The sequence below is a fragment of the Filicampus tigris genome, chromosome 6, assembly GCF_054856515.1.
Source record: "Filicampus tigris isolate MCC_2025a chromosome 6, RoL_Ftig_1.0, whole genome shotgun sequence".
Lineage (NCBI taxonomy): Eukaryota > Metazoa > Chordata > Actinopteri > Syngnathiformes > Syngnathidae > Filicampus > Filicampus tigris.
In genome coordinates this window covers 4,052,917-4,076,246 of record NC_141222.1, presented here as the reverse complement: position 1 = coordinate 4,076,246, position 23,330 = coordinate 4,052,917, and the positions used below count along the sequence as shown (strand labels likewise).

The window sequence follows — 23,330 nt, the reverse complement described above, 5'->3', positions numbered from 1 at the left end:
CACCGGAGCTAAAAGCTAACAACAACAGTAATATAATTGAAGAACTAAAATCAGTAAAATAAGAGAAGAAGAATCCTCAGTCAAAAGAAAAGATAAATTACTTAAAAGCCAAACTATCCATCATCTATACCGCTTATCCTCACAAGGGTCGCGGGGCGTGCTGGAGCCTATCCCAGCTGACTTTGGGCAGTAGGCAGGGGACGCCCTGAATCGGTTGCCAGCCAATCGCAGGGCACAGAAAGACAAACATCTGCACTCACAATCACACCTAGGGGCAATTTAGAGAGTCCAATCAACTTACCACGCATGTTTTTGGAATGTGGGAGGAAACCGGGGTACCCGGAGAAAACCCACGCAGGCACGGGGAGAACATGCAAACTCCACACAGGGAGGCCGGGGCCAGGATCGAACCCACGACCTCTGAACTGTGAGGCGGATGTGCTAACCAGTCGACCACCGTGCCGCCTAAAAGCCAAACTAAAAAGGATAAACTAGATAAACTAGTATGCGTTTTATTACTCCAGGTGTATGAAATCACACCTGGATTTTTTTCCCCTCCAAATATCTACTAAATTAAACTTGTGCATAAATTGTATCAAATTGGTAGCCATATAATTGTTGGCTCGTGGAGGCCCTCGGTCATGGAGACCATCGAAAGCAACATTTAGGTCCCCTCCCATTACTATCATTGCGTTGGGGTATTTGGATATAGCCATTAAGACGGGATTCTAGACTATCAAGTAGCATGTCGTTATCAGACTTTAAGTTGTACCCATACAAATTAACTAAAATGATAACAGTATTGTAAGTATTGTCAATCAAAATATAGGATGAACACATTCCTTGTCAGTTGGTGGCAGTAATAGACGTTACCGTTAAGTTGTTTGCCAACCGCCATGACAAATCCAAGAACAAGCAGATGAAGAACACTCCACCCAGTAGGCGGCGATAGAGGTGGAACATCAACAGGCTTCAACCGTCTGTTTGAAGCGCAAGCGGTGCGTTGGCGTATACCATTGCCACCAATATAACCTTGCAATTTGAGTGCAAATCATTTATTTGTTCAGTTATAGAGTGACCACGGGGGATCCGTCTCCAATCAGCATCCAAGCGGCGTCGGACTGAAAGGTAGCTATTGTGAAATCCAAGTTAATTTGTGAAATGCTAAGTACCGAATATTGCAAGCTAACGTTGGTCTCCAACCTGATCCCTCAATTACGTTATAGTATCTGCAGCTTAAAGTAATTGACTGTAACCCAACAACTGTAGCGGGAATAAATGCGCTTGTAATTAGCTATGTTATGAACTGAGTTTTGAGCCGACGAATGCAAATCAAACTCTTCACAGGCCGAAGTAGGTATCTGTGTAAAATTTCAAAGATTCATTGATTTACATGATCAGCATTATCATACACATCTTTCAAAGGCTACTGTAATGATATAAGTACAAGTATATAAGACGTTTGGTCGACGTCTTAATGGAAAGACGATATGGTTCGAAATTTTAGGTGTGAATCTTTATTATTATTTTTTTGGTTGAATCCGAGATCCAAACTTTCAGAACATTCTTAACCTGTCCCCTGTTTTCAAGAGGCTTGTATGATTGGAAAGCTTACTAAACACAGAAACAAACAACCTGTAATGATGATGAACAGATGAATTCAAAATAACTGTAGAAAGCCAAGGGCCCATTTTTACAAAAATAATAGTAAAGAGTTTGCAGATGATGAGATGTGGTTGAATTTGGCACTCAAAACATGCATTGAAAAAAACAAAGTCTATAGCACAGTTAATAGGCATTTGTAGTTGATAAAATTAAGAAATTCAGTCAAAAGTCGGAGTAACATCACAAGGGACCTCAGCAGTCGTGGGTCCAACACATGTGCATGCGTATCGATCTATTTTTACATTACATTTGGAAGCATGGGAAAAAATATATTTGATAAAAATGCAGTTATGAGTATAAAACATTACTTCACCGCAACGTTTTTGAGAGGGATTTGTCAGCTATAAGTTTGGGAAATTATGCAAGTATTATGACACATGTACTTTGTATTGGTAGTTGTATTTAGTGGTAAGGTGAATAGTGTGAACGCAGTGAAACACGGAAAACAATGGTTGCATCGCCATCGAGAATGTGGCCCGTTGAGTGACCACTTCCGACAGCCAGTCAGCAGCGGATACGCATTCCTCCCCAAAAGTAACCGGAATATGTTCTGAACTTCCCATTAAACATTTTCAGACCCTCTTTTTACCCTGAGGTTTGAAAAAAAATTGAAAGAAAATATAAATAAGTTCCTGGGATTGAATGGCTGGACGGTGAAAAGACAAATAAATATGTCCTTGGCAGTGAATAAATTAAATGTCGGTAGATGCTTTCATGTAAACACACGAACGAACGTGGGGTTATAGAAGTAATTAACTTGGGACATTGTTTTGTTTTTCTCTCTTTAAATGATACTTTAATGCAGGTTCACTTTTTTCCCCTGTAGTTTTTTTCATTGGGTCACATGCTGGAGTTGTCCTGTGAAGATGCACTCAAAAAGACCTGAGTATGGCAAAAAGCAGCCCCACGGTGACAGAGAGAGAAGATGGAGGGATGAATACAATGACAGACAGGAAGATAGGCATGAATACCATCGAGATGTACAATGGGATTCCTATCATAATCATGGTCGAAGTGGGCCTCTTAGAACAGAGAGAAGCAGCAGAAGTACAGACTATAGTGACTCCCCTCAAACGCTGGACTCTAAAGACTCCCTGGTCAGAGACAGAGATGGCGATAGGAGGAGCCCAGTGAGGGGACGCTTGTCTTCCCCGGACAGGAGGGTTGCTGAAAAGAAAAGGCGAAGGTTCACAGATGACAGCCATGATGACTACAGCTATGGATGGGAGCCTGATGGCAAAAAATATAGGCAGTCGCCAGATAGTTTTCTAAAGGATTTTAAATATCCGTTGTCTCAGGAAGTCAAAAGGAGCATGCAAGATTCCAGAAGCCAGCACAGACATGAAGAATTTACTTCCAGATACCACCAGCCGTTTGATTCAAGTCACAGACAACAGTCTACATATAAAAAAGCCAGTGACCATCATGAAAGAAACCACAGTTACTCACTTGAAAGAAAACTTCCCCAAGATGACTCTAAAAAGGTAAATCATTTAAATCCAGAGTGGGAAATTGTACATTTTCCATATGCAATAATGTAATCTGACTTGTGTCAATAAATAGAGATATGTCAAATCCAGAGAAAGGAAGAATAGCTCTCCAACAGATCGTGCTGATCGAGTAAGGAATTATTTGGATTCATCTAGAAGACAGGTAGGTTTATCTCACACAAAACAACTTTCACTACAATATGAAAAACATTTTGTTAGACATTGTTGCCATTTAAGTCCCACACATCCAATGTAGTGCTGCAGCAGTTGTTGCATAATTTCAAATCCAAAACAAAGTGCTGTTTCGAAGTTTGCCTTAACAAAGATGATAATGCTCAAACTGGAATTGCGCATGTAGCACACATATATGTATGTGTATATATATGTATGTATGTATGTATGTATATGTATATGTGTGTATGTGTGTATATATATGTATATATATACACGTGTATATATATATATATACATACATGTATATGTATGTATATATATGTATGTATGTATATATGTATATATATGTATGTATGTATATATATGTATTTGTATGTATGTATGTGTGTGTATATATATACATACATACATACATACATGTGTATATATATATATACATATATATATATATATATATATATATACATATATGTATATATATACACGTGTGTGTATATATATATACATACATGTATATGTATGTATATATATGTATGTATGTATATATGTATATATATGTATGTATGTATATGTGTGTATGTATGTATGTGTGTGTGTATATATGTATATACATACATACATGTGTATATATATATACATATATATACATACATACATGTATATATGTATACATATGTATATATGTATATATATGTATGTATATATGTATATATATATGTATATATGTATATATATATGTATGTATATATATATATATATATATATATATATATATATATATATATATATATATGTGTAGTTATTGGCCGTGAGTATCACGCACATTTTAGCAAACACCAATATTTAATTTTACAATTGTCATGTTTTCATGCTAAATTTCATAGAAATGTAAACATTCCACACTATGAAATGAGCCATTTATGGACTATACCGAATGATTCCACTTTATTAATTATCATTGTTGCTCTGCACTGATAGGCCCCAATATTAGATTGTGTGAGTGTACCAAATGAAGGGTATGGTGAGTGTCTTCTGTATGTCTAAGCAAGTGCAGGTGAAAATGGCATGAACTGGTTGCCTCTGTCCGTCTCCCATCAGTCTTTTGAGCATGTGACCAAGCCCAGTCAGGATGCACCTCAGAAGAAATTTGCCAACGGTTTCCAACGGTTCCTTGATGTACTCAATAAAGGCGTGGATGTGGACATGCTCAACCAGATTGTGATTCAGAGCCCTGCAAAAGGCTGTGCTCAACCACCACCTGCAGCATCTTTCCACAATACCGCGGATCATCCCTACCTTCCTGGAGAGCCAGTAGGGCAACAAAATGTCAGCCAATGGAATGAAGAGAAATTAGGAGAATGCCACAGGCTGCCTTTTCTACAGCAACGTCTTGGCTCCTTCAGCCCAAAGAGGAGCTATCCGTATGATGACGTGTCAGTGCAGAGGAGTGATGGGCGGCAAGGCTGCACGAGTTCCATGTTACCTCCTGTGGTGGAGAAGAAAAGACTGACAACTGACGATGAGCACAAGCACCAGCAAATCCAGGAAGTGTTGCAGGCCATCGGGGTGGACTTGGGATCCGAAGAGCTCGGCCAAATGTCGCACCGGATTAATGAGCGATTATATGGAAAGAAAGAAAGCGATTGGAGCTACCAGAGTACAGGAAGCAGGGAAAGGGTCACGAGGTCAGCCTACTCTCCAAGGCGCCACAGCAGGTCAAGGTCATCATCTTCCTCATCCTCATCATCAGGCAGATCGAAACCTTCGCATAACGACTACCCTGTTGACAGAGACTCGTACGATGCAAGTAAGAGCAATTTGAAAGTGGATCAAGTCTGGGTCCCTCACACTGTCAGCAACAGTAGATCTTTACTAGATGGGCAGAAATGTGAAATCCAAGCAGCCGTTTCTCCAAATAGAACCATCGCTACGTTAAAACCCACAGGGTCCACTATGCCAGCCTATGGTTGCGTGAATACCCCCCCGATGCTGTTCCCACCTCTGCTGCCCAACATTTCCAATGTAGGGCCAAGGCTTCTTTTTCCTCCACTCCCGTCTTTGCCTCATCAGCCTCCCTTCCTCCCTATGCCCCTTCGGCCTCCCTTCATGCCTTACCCTTGTCCGTCGCCTTTGAATAGCCTTCCATCTGTACTCGCTCAATCGAGGCACCTCTTTCCACCACCAATGAATAACATCCAGCCACCGTTTATAAACCTGCCAAATGTACCCGTTTCTTTGCCCGCTGTAGATACTCAACCAAAGTCGAAAATGTTACCAAGGCCTCGTTGTTTGCTGGTAATTGACACAAAGCATCCCAGTTAAATGCTCAATTTGGATCTGAAATCTGTTTATTCCTGTGCGCACAAATTGTTAGTCCTCTGTTATTGAAAGAAAAACTCACCATGGTCACTGAAATAACTTGTAACTGACAAACGTAATACTGAAGAAATAAAGACACTGAAAAAACACTAATGAAAATTGCACATTTTTTTAACTGTGGAGTCAACGAAAGTATATATATATTTTTTTTTAAAAAAAGGCCTGGACAGCAATCATGTGACTCAACTTTGTTTGGTTGGCGCACTCAGATGAGTTCTGGAACTGTCAATGAGACTTGTACAGCTGTCAACAGGAATCTTGGCCCATTCCTTGTGAGCAAACTGCTCCATTTGCTGCAATCAACAGGAGGTGGGTGGTCACTGCAAACTAGCAGCAGTGCCTCAAGCATGTGGAAATATTTTACAAAAAAAAAGTAGCATCAGTAGCATAGTCACTTACAAAATATGCAACAAGTCTATTCTCAATTTTATATATCAGCTCAAACAAGAATGGATGGTGTTTTAGGCTTGACTTTATATGCTTGTCTGTAGTTTTGTTTCTAGTCTCAGAAGAGAACTCTCACAATGTCTTCAAACAGCATCCTATTCTCTTATTTCATTTCAAGGTGCGTTTGAACCACAATTCAAAAGCACTAACTGACTTCCATTGGTTAATGATCAGTACACTATTGTTTTTGTAAGTTTCAAGTTATTTCAGTGACCAGCTTTCTTTCATTGACAGTAGTACCAACAATTTTGTCCAGGTGTGCATATTTGTTCATTGTTATTCATTGCTAAGTAAAGAGCCCACTTGCACATCCCATTTGATTTTGAATTTACCATGTGTTGTAGTTGCAAGCTATCCATCAGCAAGCAGAAAAGTAAGACTCGAAAATGTTAAGTACACCGACGATAGAATTATAGTTGCCTAACAATGTGATGTGATTTGAGTTGGGATTTAAACTAAATTTCCAATCATCAGATGGTTGCTATTTATTTTTTTTGGGCACATTTTCTTTTGATGTAAGTGCGCAGAAAATGCTTGTAAATATACTGTATGTATTGTAATACACTTGTTAATTTCGCTAAGTAAAGGGTTTGAAGTGGTTTTGGAATTGTTTCTTTCTTGCAAGTTAGCAAAATCTGAACTACTGCATACAGTTCACACATTTTTCTCTGTCAAGCACAACGAGGATAGAGGTGGTCAAAGGATATTTTTAAATTGCAAAATTTGTACTTTCAATGGTTATAAACTCGTTGATATGTAATAAGGGTCTGTTGTTTACGGAGCAAAATTGGGCACCAGTTCTGAACCATTTATTTTGGACTTTAAATGTTTTGAAAATAAGGTATGTTCCAGTCTGCGGAACTACAGGAAACGGGAAGCTATTGCAACTTAGAATGTCTCATTTAGAAAGTTGTGGAACCCACTGATGGGTATATCCTGGCAGTACAGCGTACCAGGGTGTGCTTTTACTGGAAAATACAAACCTAAGTCTTTGCAATGGTTGCGTTGATTTACTTTGTGTAAAGACTTCGCACTGAACGAGTATGTAAACGCGTCATCTGATATTCGTTCTTCCACACATTAGGGGGCGCCCTTATCTACAAACCGTCCGGAAGTAGCGAAGGAGAACTAGTTCTTGTGTGTGTTGAGCGTTCAGTATGGCTGGCCTACGCATCAACATCCCTCCCAGCATTTCGGTCATTCGGTACTTCATTTTAATACGACAAAGATAACACGTTTCGCTCCGAAATGCGAAGCGATGAAATGTTATTTAACTGATACTTTCAAGCTACTAAGCTTAGTCATAAAATTGATTAGTACTGCAATGTATGGTGTACTGCTGGCCCGGCCATCCCTTAGTGTGGTAGAGCGGATCGTCCAGTGACCGAAACGTCTGGGGTTCGAATCCCGGCTCCGACTGTTCGTTGACGAAGTGTCCTTGGGCAAGACACCGAAACCTGAATTGCCCCCGGTGAGACCCACAGGTCAGCAGTCGCCCATTGGAGTGTAAATTGGTGAATATGAGCATCTGTTAAAGCGCTTTGCGCACCATCATGATGTAGATCTGGATAAGCGCACTGCATTTAGTACCGGTATTTACTAGAGTTTTATTTATTATATCCTTGGTGTAGAGATTGATGGGCTACAATCTCGAACTCTTGCGCACCCATTGGTTGATCCATGAGGCATAGGCGTTTCAAAAAAGTTCGAAGGTAAGCTTTTATATTGCCATTAAACGAACATTTTGCATGCAAACGGTCGTTGCTTACTGTATGTGTTGTCCCTCAACTCCCCCCACCTCTCAGGGCGCACACATCATACACGAAGGAGGTCTTTGTTGAAGAATGGATCCGGTTGACTGGGAAGACACTTTTCTCTGTCAGCAGAGAAATCTGAATTCAGTTTACCAGAGAGACATTCGTGATATGGGAGTGACTGAACCACATAACTTTTACAGTGATGCTGGGTACTGTGATGCGGAGCCTCAGGAAGATGATGATGATGATCCAGAGCAGACCAGAAAAATTAATGTGCTTCGAGATATAGAGGAGCGAATATTACACAAGAAAGCTGCCATCTTTATAAAGTCAATTGAAATGACCAAGAAGAAACCAACACCAGACTCTAAAGATGCAACTCTTAGAGACCGGGTAACTACAATTTTGCAGCAGCGACATTCTCTCAACTTTCTGTCAAAGGTAAGAATTTGTGTATGTGATGACCACTGAGCATTTAGCTGGGACTATGTGTTTCATGATTTCTTTGACTCACAGTGCAAGGCATACTGGTCGTCTACTGAGAGTGATGACTCTCCAAGCCACAGCACAGAGCTGCTGGAAGATCATCCCCTGAAGCTCCGAATCAACGCTTTAATGAGGCAAAGATTATGTGACCCCAATGGATTTACATCAAACAACCCGGTTAGTACATTTAAATCACTATTTGGCCACAAGAGTGCATGTAATGTACATATTAAAAATGATTCGGTTGATATGAATTAAAGCTAAGATCAGTGGTGGTGTTATTTGTTAATTTAACAGTAACAACACAAAACAAATAAATCATAGAATAATGGTATTCGGTGGGGATGCCCCGATCCCAATCACGAGATCGGAAATCGGGCCGATGACTTTATTTGCAGCTGATTGGAATGGGGTGGGGGTTATTATTTTTTTTTTTAAGGGCTACAAAGCAACAAAATATTCCAGAGATAAACATATTAACAAAGAAAAAAGTATTTATACATTTTCAAGGCTCGAAATTCGCATCAGTGTTTTCACATCAAAATTAAGGGACACTTGGACGGTACTTAGGTAATAGGTATGCATGTAAAAATGACATCAATACCAAAATTCACACTCCTAAAATACTCTTTAGTGAGTTAAGGGCTTTTTGGGCATGAGATTTACGACAAATTGGCACACCCCCTTTTGGACCTTGGCTTCTTATTTTTTCCTGTCTCAGCTGTTTACGGTGCAGCAGGGAGGCAATCACTGTAATATTGCTTGGGTTGTCAGTTCTGTTGTCTGAAATGGCAAACAATCGCCCCTGAAATTCAAATGCACCTTACTACTCTTGTCCACTTTAACCTGTGAAAATATGAAAGCGTTCTGCAAAATACTTTGGCTCAGACGTGAGCTCATATGTGCAAAAACCATGATCACCTCAACAAAAGAAAAAAAAAAAAACGTTCCTGTCGCTTCTTTACTTACACGGGCTGAAGTGGACAAGAGCATGGATGTGTACACGAACCCCCGTGGTGACTGGTTGTAATTTTCGGACAGATAGCTACGCTAAAGTTTTGTTAAGTCTCAGGAGGCAGCCACGCAGCCAGGAATGGATCCCCCTCATTACAAGGAGGCGTTATGCAAGGCATCCGTTTTGTATGGATTCCTCCAAAATAAATTGATAAATGTTAAAATGCAAGCTAATATAACTTTCCTGATTAAAAAAAAAAAATACATAAACTGAGCATGTAATTGAAAAATGAACTGTCCTGGCTGGATGATCTCTTTAATATTTTGCGCCTTATTAATACATATTGAAGAGCAAAATTTGGATTCAAACTCGACGTCGAAAGCAGTGATGTGTATTGGGAGCATGTTCACTTGAAAAAGCCCGTGTCAATTACTAATTGACAGAGACTATTTGTCAATTAAAAACTGCAAGAGCCTAAGTCACGCAGTAAGAGCTCACACTCATAGAGGAGAGACAATGCTAGTAAGGAATAGTGGAGAAAATGAGGGACGAGGGACTGTAGGAAAAGGAATTATATCTGGACACACGGGTCAGCTGCTCAAAGCAGAGGCACTTTTAATTTTTCTCATTGCCAATCTTAACCATACAAAAGTTATCTGGATTTTTTTTTTCTCAAGGGTGTTTTGTTTAGATTATTAAAACCCTTGTGGTGGCACGGTGCCTGACTGGTTAGCACGTCCGCCGCACAGTGCAGAGGTTGTGGGTTTAAATCCGGGCCTGGCCTTCCATTGTAGAGTTTGCATTTTCTCCCCGTGACTGCGTGGGTTTTCTCCGTGTACACCGGTTTCCTCCCACATTCCTAAAACATGCTTGGTAGGTTGATTGGACACTCCAAATTGTCCCTAGGTGTGGTTGGGAGTGTGAATGAGGATAAGCGGTTCGATTAGTGGATGAATGTATAAAACCCTTGCTTCCGTTCCCTGGGATTAACCTGCAAACAAAACAAAAAAAGTGTTTATAAAAAAGTTAGAAAGTTGCTCCTCAAATGAAATTGTTGATTCGCAAACTGCTCTGCAAAAAATATATATTTTGAACCTACGCAACATCGTACCGCAGCCGTAAAAAGCGTGAATAAACACAGCCAGTGGGAGAAAGTTCTGGTAGTTGTCGCAGGAAGCTAGCGTCACGTAACAATGATAATGTCTGCAGTATGGATATATTTTAATGTGGAAAGCAAAGACAGTGCAACGGAGACTTGCAATGTGTGCACGCATGGTAGAAAGGATAGAGCTGCGTTTAACACAACTAATTTAATATGCCACCGGAAAAACTAGGCTTTCTTTGGTAACACTGAAAGTCAGTGACAGACTGTTACACCCTCGCTGTGCAAAGGAGAGATTCCGCCGTTCCTTCTTGCCTGCTGCTGTCAGACTCTTTAACAAGAACATTGTGTAGTCTCTACAAACTGGCGGTCATTAGTGCAATTGTGCAGTCCTGCACCTGAGCTCATATCGTGCAATACCCAATATTCCCCACTACTGTAATACCGTGCAATACTCAACATTCCCCACTACTGTTAGTCTAGTTTTATTTTTATCCAATGCTGTTCCTTACATTTCACTACAGCACTGCAGCACTGTCACTTAGAGTATTTTTTCCTCTGTACTATGTACAGGCCGAAATGAGTGTTCCTCATATTTTTTATGTAGATGTAGGTTGGTGTGTATACACATGTGTATATACACATGTTACTGCGTATATCTACATAGGTTTGATTCTAAATGTTTGCCGTCAATGTTATACATTAATGGCCACATTATGCCGCCGCCCCTGTGTGACCTATATCTTTGCTACTGTAACAATGAAAATTTCCCCACTGTGGGATCAATAAAGGCATTCTTATCTTCTTATCTTACATTTTGGCAAGGTATGGTGTCCTCATTTCAACCAGTGGGAAAAGCCTCACTTTTTACTTCCTAATCGGCTACTACGTCTGCACATCAAAATATGGGCACGCTGTTGCACGTATGATAAAGTGCTTCTGATTGAACAGATTACATTTGGTAAGCGAAGTACTAGCTATGTGCATCTCACGCATGCAACTTGACGCGAATCAGATGGAGGGAAAAAACTTTGAGTAGTGTTGCCTACCAAGTTCACTTTCAAAATGGGAGGGAAAAAATCGGAGCATAACAAAAATATGAAGTTCACCACAGGACGCTTTAACACGGTTTTTGTGGAATGTAATGGCAACCCCACTAAAACTAAACAAACAACACAACTAAGTTTGTGCACGCCCATATGTATAATGTGGCTCTTTGCAGTAACACTTTAAAAATTGTGGCTCTAGTTTTAATAAATGAGTTCTTTAACGTGAAAGTCATTCTCATTGGAACTCTTAAAGTGACAGTGTGTAGACTGTTTAGATTTTTCAAAGTTCAATCATTTTGAAAACCCACTATTCGTTTCAGTAACATGCAAAAAATATGTTCACATCAGTGTACAATTTTGAATACAATCGTAGGTGAAGTCATCTCTAATTATATTACCTACCTATATAACCCTAACCCTCCCCTACAGGAGGCTGCCATGTCTCGCCGCCATCTTTCTGCTGTGGGTAACCTAAGGGGACAAACTTAGCGAACTTAGTTCCTCCACATCATGACTACAGCGTACGTGTAACAAATGCAGTGCACTTACTTTGTCACTTGAGGGAATACTAGAAGTCGTTTGTGATAACATTTTGCTCGTACCTCTGCTAAAAAAATTGGTGGTAGGATTGCGACGTGTGGTCTCTCTGAGGCAACGTAGTGCATGCGCTTCAAAATGCATTCACTTGGAGCTTAGGTTGTTGCATTCTATTAGTTCACCACTAGATGGCACTAAATTCTACACATTGGTTCTTTAACTTAAAGTGTGTTCCCTGTAAACAAAATTGAGTCAATTGAATTTACAGAATTCATGCATGTCATGGCGCATCTCAGGATGGTACCACTTCTGCCTCAATTTGAGCCAGGAAAAACCCTGACTACTGCCTCAATTTGAGCCAGGAAAAACCCTGACTACTAGGTCTGGGTAAATGTTCTGAATCAATTTGATTTCGATTCACAAGAGTTCAATTTGTTCCGATATAGATTTTTTTTCAATTCAATTCAATATCGATTAATACACATATTTATAGAACATCAATTCTTAAAGGGGAAGTCAACGCAGACATTTTCTTTTCAAGAATATGTTCTATGCAAGCCCACTAATTGAAACGGGGCATTCTGATAAATATTGCGTTTGTGGAATAAGTGTTAATCCACTCGTTTTTAGCCGTCTCTGGGGGCGGCTATTTTGTCTTCTGTCGACTGAAAATGGCATCACAACTGCTCACAAAGACCAATCACGGCTCCGATTCAGGAAACAGGTCAGCCGTCAATTCATATGAAAGACAGTTTATCTGCAGAGACATAAACTTACTAAATATTTTGATGTGCAGTTGGTAAGCGTTGACCACAGCAACATAATTCTGTAAATTATAATTCTGTTCATAAACTCAAGTGCAGATTACAACAATAATGTAAACAAATCAGTATCCTTGACACTTCCTACATATCATTTTGTTTCATGAAACATGATATAAACCTGGACTGAACTTCTTAATCACTCAACTTCTTATAAAGACCAAAAATCTATAATCCAGTGGCTCTCCCACGCTCTACACGTCACCTCATTTCATAAAAACATATGTAAATGTGGACTGCACTTCTTAAATCACTCACTCAACTTAACATGTAAACTCATAAATAACTAAAACATATCCTCTTAATATTTGACCGCTTGACAACTTTGCACAGATGCGTTTTTATTTGTTGTGGCCCAAGGAGCCGCACATTGTGCACACTCACGTCTGTCTGTCTGTTCACCGGCTGCATCGACCCCATGACAGATACTTCCTCACACACACACACGCTCCGACGGCAGCCAAAACATCACAAAATAGACAACACGCGTAGACGGTGAGTTTTTGTTTTTTTCTCATGCGTGAAGTTTTAACTATGCGAGGTTAAAAGAAAGGATCAAGCATGATAGCTGTTATCTTAGCATTCTGTGAATTTATAGCGTTCCGATATTTTTTACCCAATACCTGAAAATCGGATCGGGACATTCCTAACTGTCACATTGTAAATAGCTGATTAATTGTAATTGAGGCAAAAGGGAGTGCCCTTCTTGGCCACAACCAGCAGGTACGATGATATAGTCTCAAGCACTTCTCAAGCACTTTTTCAGCATACAGCTATTGGAATTTAAGATACACCTCTTAGGCAACTCTTCCTTTTTTCTGTTTGTTATGACACTGATATGGAAACGGAAAACAGTTCACAACATTCAGAGCTTTCACAATTTACTATCCCTCTAGAATAAAGAAAACAAATAGAATAGAGTAATTTATTGTGAATTAACTATAGTCAGTCGCAATTTGTAAAATACTACCCCATACCTGAAACACAAACCAGATCAGGTATTATAAAATTCGGTTGTAAATGCCGTTGTGAATTTGAAAGTTTATTGTGGATGAAGCAGTCTTTTTAGTATGTCAGCATATTGCCAAATTTAGGTAGCCAGTCTTTTTTTCTTTTTTTCAGAAATCTCTATTTATTTAATCCATTATTTAAGAATTTTCTTTCTTTTCCCAGGCCTCTGATCATGAACTGGCCACACCACCTGTTACCTCACCTGCCCCCAGCCAAAGCATTACTTCACAAATCCAGGAAGAGAATGTCGCCAACAAAGGCTTTGAGCGCTTTCTCAGCTTGCTCAACAAGGGAGTTGACATGAACCTGCTAAGTAGGATTGTCAATGATGACAGTGAAGATCTTCATTTAGGAGACCAACCCTTCAACAGCCAGCACTTCCGTGTCAGGGGTGATTTAGATTGGCCTACTTGCAGCAAGCGCCTTCAGTGCAACAGTCGGGCCGAGCTACCAGAGAATGGTGGCGAGAAGACAGCGTTTTCCGCTAGTGAACAGTACGCCACGGAGAGTCGCTCACTGCCGGCTGAGCGCGAGAACGGCAAAGACAAACGCGAACATTCTTTAGGCTCTTGTAGTGGATCCAAATCTCCCCCGACAGTGGAGAAAACCAAGAAAGAAGAAAAAGAAATGTTGGAGGTCGATGAGCGCCATGAACAGCTCCAGAATATTCTTAACACTTTGGGCTTGAGCCTGGAAATGGAAGACTTGAGTCAACTAACAGACCGGACTCAAGAGAGGCTGTATGGGAAAAGGAATGAAAGAAGCAAGCTTCCCTTTGAAGCAAAAGTGACTCCCAGCACAACAGAGCGGCATAGTCCGGTGACTACAAATGAATCCTGCAAACCTGACAGGAAAACCTCCTCCTCTTCCTCCCCCTCCTCTTCCTCCTCCTCCTCCTCCTCTTCCTCCTCCTCCTCCTCACATTCCAGAAGCCGCAGTCGCAGTCCCACTTACAGACAGCTCTCCCAGGGCAGGGAGTCTCAGGATCATCACGAGAAGGATTCATTGTTAGCATGCAGTGGATCAAGAAAAAGCAGAGAGAATTTGTCACTTTTATACACAAGCCAAGATGACACACAAGCACGGAACACTGTTGGAGAAAACGACAATGCTGGCATCTTGGGTGAAATCCCCGATTTTCACTCCCATTCTGATCCTTCGACTTCATTTGCTTGCCCAGATTACAGTTTGCCTCATTCCTCTCACTACCATTCCTCCTACAGCGGTGACACCAATTTTTATTGGACAAGCGCTCCGGATGCCAGTGTCATTCCATATTATCCCCATAGTAGTACTAACGCAACGCACACCGATTACTCCCACGACACTATTCCCTCAGTAAAACATGATTGCCACTCCCTTCAAGATGTTTTCCACGTGAATCCTGATCTGTCTACAAGTGAAGGTCAACTTGGCTCAAGCTCTGGGCCTAGGTATTTGCAGGTGGTCAATATGAAGCAGCCACATTGTTTGCCGCAAATGCGGGGTGACAACAGGGTTCTGGATAAGGAGCAATTCGAGCAAGAGCAAACCAAAAGGCTAAAATTGATAGAGGAACGGGGGCGAGGAGTTGTGCAGATGCTGAGTGCTCACCGGGCAAGTGAAATTCCCTTTGAAGCAAGAGAGACTAATGTTTCGGTGAAGAGGGCGAAGCGAGCCCATGGTCACAATGTTAACTCAAAGAAACAACGAACACCGACAGAAGAGGAAATTAAGGCAAACTTGAGAAAAAAGGTAAGTGTATGTTTTTCTCAATGTAGTTTATCGTTTAGCATATTGTGTCAAATGGCTTGATTTTGTAAAATCACTGCATAAGGACATAATAGTGAAAGAAATGTAAAAGACAGCAGATTGCCAGAACACTCGTAGCATCAGAGCTAGGCATTTGACTAAAAATTCGCTGTCCGTTTATCGCCTTCCGCCGTCTGTTTATCCGCCATTTTGTCCAGCCGGTCAAAATAGTACCTGCTTATGGGCCGAGCCGCCTATGATTTTAAACAGGCTTCTGTTAGCTTTTCCGACTACAGACTGCGACCAACTACTGCTAAATTTTGATCCGTCTATCCATCTAATCCCCCCCCCCCCCAAAAAAAAAAGACGTCATATTCAAATAGTGCATTATTATGCGTTTTTTTGCGGTTATTTTATCTACATCGTTCTGCCCAAAGAGCTTTACAAAGCCACACATGCATATGTCAAAAAAACAAAAAGCAAGGGATCGTCCGGAATGTCATCTCTAAGTCCATTTGGTTCCCAAAGAAATGTTTACTATATATGAAGGTAAAAGGCTTCACCTTGCTGACGTTAAACTTGGACGTCCGCACAAGTTGACCCATCAGTCACATTTATCCCTCTGAGTTTTTGGCTTTGGGAAATGAATCAAGATACATCCTTCATATGTGGACGATCGTAGTGTCTGGAGTTGTTTCATACCTTTCATGAGTTCCATAGCAGTAGTGTTTACTCTGCATGTTTCTTTCTGAGATAATAATACAAGCAGCACTAATGAGTCGTCTACGACCGCACATTTATTATTGTCAAGAGTCTATGGTGTGACCCTGACGTCACGTGGCTAGGGTTGAGCATCGATAACCGGGAGTCAAGAGGAACCGGGACCATTATTCCGGTTCTCCCGGAACCGTTCAGATTTTAGAATGTCGGCGCTAAGTTTTGATTCCTAGTTAGCCGTGCGGAAGAAGCATGAACGAAGTACGACTGATTTTAAAAAATAAAATAAAAATAAGTGTCCCCAGGCTTCTGCTGTTGAAGCTGCGTCGCAATATCATGGTAGCTTGCCCCCACTCGAGCTGCCGTGCTCCTCTCAGTCAGCCCCTCCGCTAGCTTCGTGCCGGCCGGGAACCGTGGCCCGCCGCAACTCTGGGCGAGCACCGGACCCTTCCACGGATTTCCACAGCTGCGGCGGCCGCTGGTTCACGTCGGCGGCAGCAGTCACCCTTCGCGGGGTGGGTGATCCTGCCCGGGGCGACCCGGGCGGCTCATTCGGCCGACACCTAGCCAGAGAACTGATGCGATACGGCTCCGGACCCAAAGCCAGAATTGGCTAAGTAGGTCTAATTCCAACATTGAGCCAACAAGTTCAACACACAAATGCAGATATCCAGCTAATATTTAGCTTGTTGCATACACAGCTGCAGCATATACATACATAGCCTACGGTACATATAGACATACAGCACATGGTTACATAGACTGCTTAGATTAGATGGACTTTCCTTGCTTGCCCTTAAAATGCAGCGTTGTGTTTGTCATTTGTGTTTGGATATTTTCTTTCTAAAGAAAGACAAAGTTAGCCAATCAGTTGATGTTCAGTATCATGCTTTCAGTAACAGCTGCATCATTGTATTGTCCTGAACTTCTCAAAAATAAAGCTCTTGTGAAAAATAATACTAGATAATACAAAAATTGTATAAAAATAAATATACTGGTTAAAACAGCCCTTTGAGTAATTCATAGTAAAGTTCACAAACAGTAAAAAGTTCATGAAGTTAAAGAACAGACAAGTTCATGTGATTTGTCCAAAAATAACTTTTGTTTTTTTTGACAAAGAATCTGTATCGAGAATCGTTAGCAACCGGAATCGAATCAAAGCATCGGAATCATCCAAATTCAAACAAGACCCAACCGCTACACGCGGCACGGTATTAGGACCCATTAGCTGACCAAAAACATGCCTGATGTAAAATACATGAATCAAGCAGCAAGCTTACCTGCATCAAACAAAACAATAATCATCAATGTCAGGTTATAGACGATTACATTGACAGGCGAAAATCCACTTCCGCTTATGCTTAATCTGTCTTTTTAAAGGAAAATTCGTTTATCGCCGGCAAAATGGGCTTCCGTCATAGGCGGATAGACGGACCGGTCCGTCGGCTTGGCGGAATGCCCAGCTCTGCGTAGCGTTCAACAGCAACTCCAAGACACAAAGTACACAAATGCAATACAACATACAGGAGATTATGTTTGCTTTATCTGTTCAGTAACCGTGGAAATGGGTTTGATGAAAAGCTTCAAGTGGAAGTCAACGCAAACATTTTATTTCCAGAATGTTTTATGCAGGCCCACTAGTTGAAATACGGCATTCTGATTAATATGCTAATTAGTCTTTCACTTGTATAGTGCTTTTCCACCTATTAAGACACTCAAAGCGCTTCACTCTGACTTCACATTCACCTACTCATGGCACAGCATCAAGAGCAACTGGGGGTTCAGTATCTTGCTCAACGACACTTCCACATGGTCACAACGGCTCACCTGTCGTTATCTGAGCCCTGAGCAACTGTGATGTCATCTTCAGTCGACAGAAGTGACAAAATGGCCGCCCCCTGAGCTAGCTAAAAATGGGTGGATTTCTCATATTCCACAAACGCAATATTAATCAGAATGCCGTATTTCAACTAGTGGACCTGCATAGAACACATTCTGGAAAAAAATATGTTTGGGTTGACTTCCACTTTAAGTAGCATTTTTCTTGTTGTTTTTGCTGTGTCAGATTTGTCAAATCAATTCACAGAGCACAAGTAACTGCAAGACAATGTCTATATGGAGTAGAAGAAACAAGGAAAGAAAAATGTAGGGAGGCCATCTGCCTTGACTTGCATTTTGTACAATCAGTCTGAAAGTATATGTTTTTTCTAATAAATGTGTTTTCAAAGTATTTGTCACAAACCTGTGGAGATATTTGTGCATTTCAGAAATTATTTCTATTATGCACATCTTTTAATTAATCTGTTTATTTATTTATTTATTTATTTTTTAGCTGGAAGCATTTAACCAGATGTCAAAGAACAAGTCTCATGCCCAACTAAAATTGCTATCCTGACACACAGGTAAGCAACTAACATACTGTATTTAAATAGTTGTGTGCCTACGCGAGGCGTGTCGGAAAAGTTCCAGAACTGGTGTCATCAAAGTAATCTCACTGAAGTTTAACACAATTGCCCAGTCTTCTCTGCGACGCATTCATGCAGTCCCGAAAGGATCCTTTCAAGATATTCTGCAGCTCCGTTGTCAGGATTATCTTGATGTCGTCCACGTCTTCAAAACGGGTCTCCCTGATAACACTCTTGAGCTTGGAAAAGAGGAAAGTCACACATAGCTAGGTTGTCCTGCTGACACTCTCACCTCTTCTCGGGCACTGAACCAACACCGCAGGATCTCATTGCAAAGGTTGATCATCTGGCCCTGCGGCGGGAACTCGCAGTGGCCAATGCCTCTCACAGTGAAGAATGCGATCAACATGATTTTGGCTTTTGACTTTGACTGTCTTGCTTTCTTCGGCCTTGGCGACATCAAAGTTTTCCACTGCTCAGACGTTTGGTCTCTGTGTCATACTCAAAGAACGGAGACTCATCACCAGTGATGACTCTCCTTAGCAAGTCTGTGTATATATTAAAAAAAACGCTATACAAACAAAAATGTAATTAGCATCCTCAGAAAACACGTGAGTCATGACATTAATTTGGGACACATACAGGTAAAGACATTTTGGCATTAACAGTTTGAAAAATGTTACTTTACATTTTTTATTTTTCATAATTGAAAATACTCCAACACTTCAAATAAGTGGGTTTGCTATGCAATTTGCAAGTAGCTGTTGTTAAATGCGCTATATAAATAAAATTGGATTGTATTGTGTGGGACATCTTTAGACCGTAAAACTCTTTACCAGTGCCAACGTACATTTAAATGACCAGGAAGCGGAAGTCTTTGTGTCCTCTTAAAATAACCTTGCGCTATTTTGCAATAATTATTTTATTGCGAAATAACGAAATAAAACGTGAAAACGTCTTGCTTTAAAACTGAGAAGTTTTGCAATAAAACGCAATAGCATTGCGTTGTTACTCAATTGTAAATATTCTCGTGATGTTACCTGGCTTGCTCTGGTCCGCATCATCGTCACATCACGACGATCTTGTGTTGGCAGCTAAATGCTATCTAACCATTATAAACAATTCAATCCACTCCCCATACAATTCAATCCACTCCACATACTCCACATACTCCCAGCTGGTAAGTGGATGTGCATAGGAAATTAGCCAGCGAATGAACTTTAAATAATGTTTATGAGTGCATGGATGTTTTTTTGGGGGGGGGGGGGGGCAGGGGGGGGGGGTGTATGCGGAAAGGACTGAAGCGCCTTAAATGGACGAGGATGGACGGGGGCAGGGATGATTATTCTAATGAATAAGGACGGAGGGACGGTCACGGACAGAGGACGGACCGGCAAAAAAGGATCAAGTGCCTATATTGCAAAATAACACAATGTCATTTTAGGAGGAGAAGGAAAGACTTCCACTTACGGGGTGTAGAAGTTTATGGCGCCGCTGGCATGAGCATAAATGACGGTTTGGCGATATTTTTGATGAGGCCAGATGGAGGCCACTGTGTTCTTAGGAACCTTGAGTGCTGCAGAAATTCTTTTGTAACCTTGGCCAGATCTGTGCCTTGCCACAATTCACAAACTCTACAGCTTTAGCTGTACAGCTCACAGTGCATGTCAGAGCAAATGACATGCTCTGACATGTCAGCTGTACAGCAGAGTGGCCTAACGAAATCCTCGGCCGCATAGAGTTTGCCGAAAACCACATGAAGGACTCCCAGACTATAAGAAATAAGATTCTCTGGTCTTATGAGACCAAGATTGAACTTTTTGGTGTTAATTCTAAGCGGTATGTGTGGAGAAACCCAGGCACTGCTCATCACCTGCCCAATACAATCCCGACAGTAAAACATGGTGGTGGGAGCATCATGTTGAGGGGGTGTGTTTCAGCTGCAGGGACAGGACGGCTGGTTGCAATTGAAGAAAAGATGAATGCGGCCAAGTACAGAGATATCCTGGAGGGAAACCTCTTCCAGAGTGCTCAGGACCTCAGACTGGGCCGAAGGTTCACCTTTTAACTGGACAATGATCCGAAGCACACAGCTAAAATAACAATGGAATGGCTTCAGAACAACTCTGAGCGCTCTTGACTGGCCCAGCCAGAGTCCTGACCTGAACCCGATTGAGCATCTCTGGAGAGACCTGACAGAACTGGAGAGGATCTTCAAGGAAGAATGGCCGGGGATTCTGAAATCCAGGTGTGAAAAACTTGTTGCATCATTCCCAAGAAGACCCATGACTGTACTAACTCAAAAGGGTGCTTCTACTCATGTGTCATGGTCTGAATACTTTTGACCATAAGATATTTCAGTTTTTCTATTTTAATTAATTTGCAAAAATGTCTACATTTCAGATTTTTTCTGTCAAGATGGGTTGCTTAGTGTACATTAATGAGAAATAAAATGAACTTTTTTGATGTTGGAAAATGGCTGCAATGACAGAAAGTGAAAGATTTCAAGTGGTCTGAATACTTTCCGTATCCACTGTATCTTTGCAACACCAGTTCTGGAACTTGCCTGATACACTTCCTATGTCGATATTGGCAAAAGAAATGTGTTTACAGAAATCAAACATGATATTTTCATTCTGTTGTCTGAATATAACAAACTTACATTGTTGGGGCTAATGAGTATGTAATGATTTCAATTGGAAACAAAATAACACGTCTTTTTGTGTGCAGATGTGTGACGTTCGACTGGGAATCCTGACCCAAGTTGGATGTAATGGTCAACATTTGTTATTGACATGTTTTTGAATGCAAAGATTCCTTTACAAAAAAATAAACATTTTATACTTTACAGTATTTCTATTTATTTTTCTATTTTTATTTTCTCAGGACAGACTAAGAATCGCATCATGGATTTACTAAATCAGTGGTTCTCAAACCTTATTAAAGGCGTCGATACACCAATCCGACGTCGCCAGTCGGCAAGTCGCTATGCGCCGTCTTGGAGTAGGGCACGCTATCATAACGTCGGAGCCATGGTCGAAAATATGTTTTTTTCACATTGCTAGGTTTAAATCACTGATACTGACAACAAAGATAATTATAGAGTACAAATTTTATTAACATGTTTTTTCATTTATTTCAAACATTTTTATTGAACAGTAACAAATGTAGAACATTACAAAATCACATTGAACTACTAAAAATGCACCCCTCAGGTATAATGAATACGCCTTAAAATGTAAACATAATCTTTAAGTTATGATGCTACATACAGCGTTTGCATCATTGCAATTTGCAAATGTGCATGAGCAAAAGATGACACGATTGATTGACGCTTTCATCCGGTGGCTGCCGGCTAATTATTAGCAGCTACTCTTAATGTTTACGTGGGCAGGCTGTACAAACTCTGCTTGCATTTTTCATGCTTTCCGTTTGGGTGCTACTTGTTCAAATGATTCAGCAGGTTTGTTGTATTGTCTTGTTTTTGACGACATACCTTAGTTTGCACAACGGCTTCCTCCTCCACCTCGCTCTGGAGATGCCACCACAAAAGTGATGGAAGGGAACTCTTGTCTAAATAGCTTCATCTTTAGAAGTCACGGCTGCCCATCAGCTGCGCGTTTTAAGCTGCACGCTCGCTAATTTTGTTGCTATTATTTTCTGTTTACTGCTTCTTATTTCATTTATTGGCAGATTCTGTTTACTTCAACTTTCAAACCAACGTTAGGAGGAAACGCTTCAATCTGATTGGCTGCAGTCGTTCACTTTTCCGCCGCATCTGATGGAGTAAATATGCTCGCAGCTGGTCATGTAATAATTCTCAATCATACTCACCCAAAACTTTACGGTTTAAAAAAAACAAAAAAGCAAAAACATTTTAACATATTTTCACATTAAATTAAGAGGCTACTCTGATTGTTCTGTATAAAGAACATCTGCATGTAAAAATAAACGATTTTGCCAAAGGCATGTATTTTTTCAAAATATCAGCTGGTCTACACTTATCTGTATGCTCTCAATGGACCTCATTTAGTCGCATGCGTACGCACCAGTGGCGATTGCTCTCAGACTGCTAGGGAAGCTCAGCTTCCCCAGAAATGCCCCGCCATCCAAATGAAAAAAAAAAGTGATCAAATATGTACTGCTGTGCGTGCATTTCATTGGCTAAATCTGCCCTTGAATACCATTGTCTTTTGCTTCAAATCAGCTGACATGATTTCCTTGTCATTCATCCCTGTAGCGCTACGGCACTTCTATTTTGTCTACACTGTTAAGCACTGAGCGTCTCCTGCTCTGTAGAGTTGATTGTTCCAATATTGCGTTTGTGGAATATGAGTTATGCAGCAAAATCCACCCCTTCTTAGCCATCTCAGGAGGCGTCCATTTTGTCACTTTTGTCGACTGAAAATGACATCACAACTGCTCAGGGTTCACGTAACGACCAATCACGGCTCAGCTTCAGAAAACAAGTCAGCCTTGATTGTTTGTGACCTAAGGCCTGACTAGTTGTGATGTCATTTTCAGTTGACAGAAGTGACAAAATGTCCGCCCCAGAGATCGCTAAAAACGAGTGGATGGATTTCTCATATTTTACAAACGGAATA

At 40.8% G+C, this 23,330-nt stretch overlaps 2 protein-coding genes across 3 annotated transcripts; both read left to right on the top strand.

Moving 5' to 3' along the window:
- The first annotated feature begins 887 nt into the window (after positions 1-887).
- Positions 888-6,757, top strand: LOC147145514 (uncharacterized). 2 transcript variants are annotated; one of them, XM_086034119.1, is made up of 5 exons: positions 888-998; positions 1,068-1,128; positions 2,492-3,149; positions 3,229-3,318; positions 4,428-6,757. In XM_086034119.1, exons 3-5 carry the CDS (start codon positions 2,532-2,534, stop codon positions 5,649-5,651), a joined length of 1,932 nt encoding a protein of 643 aa, XP_085890245.1. In that variant the 5' UTR covers positions 888-998; positions 1,068-1,128; positions 2,492-2,531; the 3' UTR covers positions 5,652-6,757. The 2 variants fall into 2 exon arrangements, with proteins under 2 accessions (XP_085890245.1, XP_085890244.1); XM_086034118.1 differs by having other exon boundaries at positions 899-998; positions 1,074-1,128.
- A 159-nt stretch (positions 6,758-6,916) lies between these two features.
- On the top strand, positions 6,917-21,574 carry LOC147145513 (uncharacterized). The gene is made up of 6 exons (XM_086034117.1): positions 6,917-7,867; positions 7,961-8,353; positions 8,429-8,575; positions 14,036-15,607; positions 18,654-18,723; positions 21,457-21,574. Exons 2-5 carry the CDS (start codon positions 8,000-8,002, stop codon positions 18,714-18,716), a joined length of 2,136 nt encoding a protein of 711 aa, XP_085890243.1. The 5' UTR covers positions 6,917-7,867; positions 7,961-7,999; the 3' UTR covers positions 18,717-18,723; positions 21,457-21,574.
- The last annotated feature ends 1,756 nt before the right edge of the window (positions 21,575-23,330 follow it).

Bases quoted from the DNA above. Each gene is read 5' to 3' on its own strand.
- LOC147145514 (XM_086034119.1), top strand. From the start codon at position 2,532: ATGCACTCAAAAAGACCTGAGTATGGCAAAAAGCAGCCCCACGGTGAC. The intron at 3,150-3,228 runs GTAAATCATTTA...GTCAATAAATAG, and splicing joins CCCAAGATGACTCTAAAAAG to AGATATGTCAAATCCAGAGA. The intron at 3,319-4,427 runs GTAGGTTTATCT...GTCTCCCATCAG, and splicing joins TGGATTCATCTAGAAGACAG to TCTTTTGAGCATGTGACCAA.
- LOC147145513 (XM_086034117.1), top strand. From the start codon at position 8,000: ATGGATCCGGTTGACTGGGAAGACACTTTTCTCTGTCAGCAGAGAAAT. The intron at 8,354-8,428 runs GTAAGAATTTGT...TTTGACTCACAG, and splicing joins CTCTCAACTTTCTGTCAAAG to TGCAAGGCATACTGGTCGTC. The intron at 15,608-18,653 runs GTAAGTGTATGT...TTTATTTTTTAG, and splicing joins AGGCAAACTTGAGAAAAAAG to CTGGAAGCATTTAACCAGAT.